Raw genomic sequence first — 6,346 nt, 5'->3', positions numbered from 1 at the left:
TTAAACAGATTTGGCATTACTTTATTACTTGAAATAATAATGTGATTCATCTGGATAGAAAATAAGACTATTTATGCTATTTACCTAGGTCGTGTTTTCCAGCATATTATTTTTGAATTTTTACTTCCTTTTGAAGTAATCTGACATAGTTAGCTATAAGTCATTTCCCAGAATCCATCATTAAGATTTATCACGTTCGATGCCCGTACCGTATATACTTCGGAGAAGATAATAGCAATATATATATATATATATTGCTATTTGCTTTACGTCGCACCGACACAGATATGTTTTATGGCGACGATGCGATAGGAAAGGCCTGGGAATTGGAAGGAAGCAGCCGTGGCCTTAATTAAGGTACATCCCCGGCATTTGCCTGGTGTGAAAATGGGAAACCACGGAAAATCATCTAGGGCTGCCGACAGTGGGGCTCGAACCCACTATCTCCCGTTTACTGGATACTGGCCGCACTTAAGCGACTACAGCTATCGAGCTCGGTCGGTGAAGATAAATAGTAGAATTTGACCGAATGAAATCGTGAGACTTACTTGTTTCTAACTTCCCTACAGTCCTTAGAACCATGTCAATATACGGTATATTCCCTGTCAGTTTGTGCATCAGTTTAGTAACAAATTGCTCCTGTCTAATGAGAATATGAAACACTGATTAGTTATTAGGACATTTTTGGAAGGTGAGAGAGAAACAATAGAAACAAATAAAAAGTATGATGGGATTTATTGACCGCTTCGATCCCACAAATAGCAAGCTCTCTTCATATTTACACAGAAATAAAAACTTTTCCAAATAACACACACGATTACTATCCGTCCAAGCGTGACTTTATACCTTTTGCGATAACAAATAGAAAAATTTTCAACATCTTTTGAACAATAAAACAATATTGTGAAATAGTTTGTTGTTCATATGCACCAATACAGAATTGCATACAATGGTATAGACAGTGGAAGAAGAACGTTTTGTTGTGTCTTTAAAGAGCTATGGACAAGAAATACATTTTTATAAACATAATTAATGTTTGGATTTACCTTGTAATGCGTTGATGGACGCGTTCAAAGTTGGAAGCTGCATAGCACCAAATTCACAAGCACAATTTATTGTATTATATACCTATATATATATACTTTTTTTGCACATCACTTTAGACTGAATCATGAAAAATTTGGCAGTTATTAAAACAATTGACTAAAATAAATTATACCTGGTCTGATGATCGTTAATTGTGATCCTTAAAAAAACACATATTTACACAAATCATGGTTATTTTGAAAAAAATGTACTATATTTTATGCCACAAGACTCGAAATGACCAAATATACAAATTACTTTGTCGTTTATCGATTTTTCGTCGTATCTTACAATATATATATTTATACAGAAATAAAATGAAATCACTCACTTTTGTCATGGTTTCATCGTTATCACAACCTTTCCTGTAATTTCGTTTCACTTTTAACGCATGTACATCTAAGCACTTTTCTTTGCACTTATTTAGGTGGGGGAGATATACAAAATATACACACACTTTTTTCTGGAAATATTAAAAAATATGACTATCACTTCACACGCATTCTACTATCACTATATGTGTATCGCCACAGACCTTGGTGTCGTGTTTGGTCCGCCACCTTGACTGTGACTATGGTTGTTGTGTCTATGGACGTGATGATGTACTACGTGGTGATGTCCGGTGTTGTTGCCGCTGCTGTTCCTTGTGGTCGAAGTGTTCCGTGTGCGCTTATTGTTAGGAACATCAGGCAGCGCGAAACGAAGTTTCTCCCAAAACAGCTTATCCCCCCACTGGAGATATGTGTTAGTCTTAAGATAAAGTCGAATGTCAGGATCGAGATCTTTTTGCGGGACCTCGCCCAACAGTACGACAATCAGTCTTTTTCTCCTGTCTCGTAGCACCTGGTGGTGCGCCGATTTAAACTCAAACCGGCACCACTCGGATTTGATGAAGTTTTCCGAGAGGATCATAATCGTGCGTCTAGAAGACTCTACTGCTTGCACAATAGTCTCTGCGATGAATGCACCTACAGGAAAGTCTCTGTAGTGAAGGCATAGCTTATATGGAGGGTCACCATGCTCTAAGTTAGGTGCTAGTTCTTCGGCGACGAATGCTTCGTCTTTAGAACTATAGCTTATAAAAGCATCGAAAAGTTTATCTCTGTCGTCAAGATTACCGTCACCCGAACGATAAAATAGACGAACACCGAACCGTGAATAGAATCTCACCCGTAGTTCTTGTCTGTAAATGAACACCAGCAGAATAACAGCTATCACTAGAACTGCCGCACACAGAGTAGCAATAAGAAGTGGAATGTAATCGTTAATTGGCTGTCGCTGAATTATCGTCTTAGTACTCGTCATATTACTGAAGATCGTGCTAGAGTTAGCAGTGCCAATACACGTAGATGAATTGTCATGTATAAGAAAATAACCATCCTTCTCTTCGAGTTCGTCACCAACGCCGCTGTCAATTTCTGTATCGTTGCCGTGGCTGTAGGAACACCGTATGTGGCTATCATCCTTCACACTTTCCGCCACAGATTGTAGCCATTCACGGAAATTGTCTATGTATTCACACTCACATGACCATGGATTTCCCGACAAAGTTATATCGGTTAAGGAGGGGGAAAGTTTCCATACTGCGAAGTGGGAAAGTCTGTTATGATGTAGGTGAAGGAGGCGTAACTCTCTAAGGGGAGCAAAGGTTGAATTGTGGATAGAGGTGATTCGATTACGCTGTAGGTATAGATCCTGAAGGCTGTCTAATCCTTCGAACTCATACCCTTTCAGTTCACGAATAATATTATCTTCCAAATGTAGCAATTTCAGTTCCTTTAGCCCGTTGAATGTCCGATTGTGAATAATTTCTATGTTCGATGAGTTCAAAAACAGGATCTTCAATCGCTTTCGCCCAATGAAAGCGTGACTACCCACGTGTCTTATGTCGTTACCATCCAAGAATAGCTGTGTAGCTTCCATGGGGATTTGATCCGGAAGATGCTCCACATAACCAGCCGAAGTACAGTCGACGACGTTGGCAGACCACGACTGGTCTCTATAGCAAGTGCAGTTGGTAGGGCAAGTCATCTCACAGTCACACGCGTCGAAGTCGCAGCAATGACACACGGCAAAGCAATGACTTTCATAGCGGCACAGAAACTGCTGCGGTGTAGCCTCCACAAGAGGTACGAACCGACGCCCTCTGTTGTAAAGCAGCTTACAATAAATATTATTTAGGTCCATTAGTCGCGGTTGATTCCTGGCATGGTTGTTCATATTGACTTTCTGTAACCACTCCATTGTACAGTCACACTGATAAGGGTTCCCTCCTATGTGAAATTCAGGCAAGGTTCGAATCCCGGGAACACTAGATATTCGCAGTGAATTAGGATTTAAACTGGAGATGTTATTTCTTTGTAGATCAACCCTAGTTAGGTTGGGTTTCTTGAAGAATGTGTATGATTGTACCTTAGAGATCTGATTATCATTGAGAAATAAAAGTTCTACACTATCTGGAATAGCACTTCCAGTAATTTCTGTCAGCTTATTAAAACTGGCATCAAACGTACTGAGATGAAGTTGACTTTCAATCTCAAAATAGTTACCTAATTCTGCGATGCGATTTGCATGAATATCCAACCATTGCAGTCCAGTTGGAATAAGTGCATAATCGAACCATTCAAGTTTATTATCAGAAATATTCAGCCAAATTAAGCTGGGGAGTTTTGTGAAGAGGCCCCCGATATCTGTTAAATAATTTGCGTCCAATCTAATTGCCTGTAAATTGGCATTGTTATCGAATGCACCCGCTTCTACCTTTTGAATTTTATTGCGAGATAAATTAAGAATTTTTAAGGCTGACATCCTGTCGAACGTTCCTTTTGTAATGTTACCAATATTATTGTCCGTTAGTCGCAATCCGTACATATGCTGCATATCACTGAAGGAAGAATTAGCAATATTGACAATGTGATTTTCTCCCAGGTCGAGTGTTTTCAGAAGTGGAACATCTCGAAGAACATCAGGTACTTCGAAGAGCTTGTTACTGTTCAGATGAAGGTCTTGGAGACTAGAGGAATTCTTCAGAGCTTCAGGATGGATTGTATGGATATTATTATTGTCCAGGGAGAGGAGGCTTAGGACGTAGAGACCATTAAAGGTGTAGCTGTCAATTGTAGCTAATTTATTGCCGGATAGGATGAGGGTGTGGAGATTGTATAGGGAAGCGAATGTATTTTCTGGGATTGTTTCAATAATGTTTTCCTCAAGATGTAGTATCTGCAGACTATATAGATCTCTAAATACTGATGCTTCCAGTTTGGCAATTCGGTTGTGAGACAGATTGAGAACTACCAGTCGCACTAAACCAGTGAATGTTGCAGTGTTCACCCATTCAGTCGTGAGTTCATTGCTTGAAATGTCCAATACTAGTAGCTGGGTCAAGTCATTGAATAATCCTGGTGCTAACACGTTAATGGAATTGTTTTGGAGGTATACTTCTTTGACATCTCTGGTATCTGCGAAGAGTTCAGGGGGAAGGCTGATCAGTTTGTTATCAGCTAGCCGGAGTATGGTGAGAGACGTTAATCCTTCCAGAGCACGGTCGGCGAGAAAGTTGATGCCGTTGCCTTGCAGGTTCAGCTGTTGTAGGCGCGCTAGTCCGGACAGTCCAGCAGGAGGGAGGGAATCAATGCTATTGTTAGATAAGTCGAGGATTTTCAAGTTGCCACCACACCGATCAGCCGGATTACTGCTTGAACTGACACTAGCACTGAAGCGAAAGCCAGCGATTTCCCGAAGTCGATTTCGGGTTAGATTGAGGTACTCGAGGCTATGAAGTGTGCAAAATACTCCCTCCGGAATGCTCCACATGTTGTTTTCACCTAGGTCGAGTCGTTCAAGCAGTCCCAACTCTTCCGTAAAAGCTCCCGGGTCCACCTGTAAAGTCATTGCGGACCAGTCTGTGTTATGAGTTCGCACTGTAAGATTTCGAAGCTCCCGGAGGCCGCGGAAAGCTCCGGCAGATAAATTACCTATTTTACAATACTCGATAGAAAGATCACGCAACTCTACGAGAGGCCTGAAACTGCCTGAACTGAGGGAACTCTGAAAGAACAGAATATCACTGCATTCTAACCGGAGGCGAACCGTATGCTCCGGTTGTATGACACTAAAATTGGTGTTTTCCAGTTCACTGTTTATCGTTCTGAGCCGGCATTCTAACGCTACGTCTTCTCCGGTAGTACCACTACTCTCACCCGGCAAGTACTCACCGGCACTGGGGTTGTTTCCGCCTCCGGTGTCCGAAGGGTTCAGCACCACCCACTTACACTCGTCTGGAGCTTGGTATCTCAGCGCCTTGCTTAACGACGCTGACAGGACGCCAAAGATGGCGCCTAATAGCACTGTAAACACTACTGGACTGACTTGCATTTTCAAAACAAAAACATGAAACTACTAATCACACGCGCATTTTTAAAAGATAGATATCAGTACTTTCCACGCGTCCAAATCACTTAAAATAGCGTAACGCCTCATTGTGTTGTTACCGACTACACTGGCACTTGTTGCGCTAACAGCGCATTCTTGTTAACACCTACCGTCGCTTTCACACGTAACTTCTTACTGAGCCTTCACTTAAGAAACAAAATATATTGTGTTTTTAAACAGCAACACTTGCACTATAATAAATCCACTGTACTATCCATGGCACTGGTGATGTTACCGCGGGCGGTACTGGTGATAATTGGAATACATGTCTTTTGAGCCGGTCGGCCGCTCATGTGCGGCTGTATACTTCGGGTCTCGCAAGCACACTGACTTCACTAGTTGCGCTTGTGCTCTTGGAAGCGACCGTGGCCTTGTACCAGCCAACCAGTCATGTTTCCCCACCACTCTCACTCTTGGACGTGGCCTGCTGGCTAACGAGCTTCTAGCAGGCAGGTACAGGCGGCGTCCCTGTGGCAGTGCTAGAGCCGTCGTGGTGGAGTGGAGTCTGCCGGCCTGCCGTGCCTTCTTCATGACAGAGATTATAGGGATACTTCACAAGTTGACAAACACCTTAAATTTTTACGTATACAGTATTTTTAGAAGGAAGTACATTTCTAACGTTAAATAAAATAACGCATGAAATACTTATTTGAAATTTTGAGTTTAAGAACTATTTTTTCAAATTTTCAAGTAGACTACGTTTAGTATCTAAAATAATCAGTAACATATTTTTATTGATAATTCTAATCGGTGCTGTAACTATCACAGTAATTCCTTGCCATTTATTTGAAATCCATTTCTTTAGTATTTTAAAATATTTATTTGA

The 6,346-nt window shown here is 41.2% G+C and overlaps 1 protein-coding gene across 1 annotated transcript; it reads right to left on the bottom strand.

Moving 5' to 3' along the window:
* Positions 1-712: 712 nt before the first annotated feature.
* Tollo (Toll-like receptor Tollo) lies at positions 713-5,826 on the bottom strand. Its single transcript, XM_067150602.2, has one exon. It carries the CDS (start codon positions 5,461-5,463, stop codon positions 1,600-1,602), a length of 3,864 nt encoding a protein of 1,287 aa, XP_067006703.2. The 5' UTR covers positions 5,464-5,826; the 3' UTR covers positions 713-1,599.
* Between the last annotated feature and the right edge of the window lie 520 nt (positions 5,827-6,346).

Source organism: Anabrus simplex, chromosome 1 (genome assembly GCF_040414725.1).
Source record: "Anabrus simplex isolate iqAnaSimp1 chromosome 1, ASM4041472v1, whole genome shotgun sequence".
NCBI classification, from domain to species: domain Eukaryota; kingdom Metazoa; phylum Arthropoda; class Insecta; order Orthoptera; family Tettigoniidae; genus Anabrus; species Anabrus simplex.
Note: the sequence above shows the minus strand (reverse complement) of the source record. Positions and strands in the feature narration are given on the sequence as shown.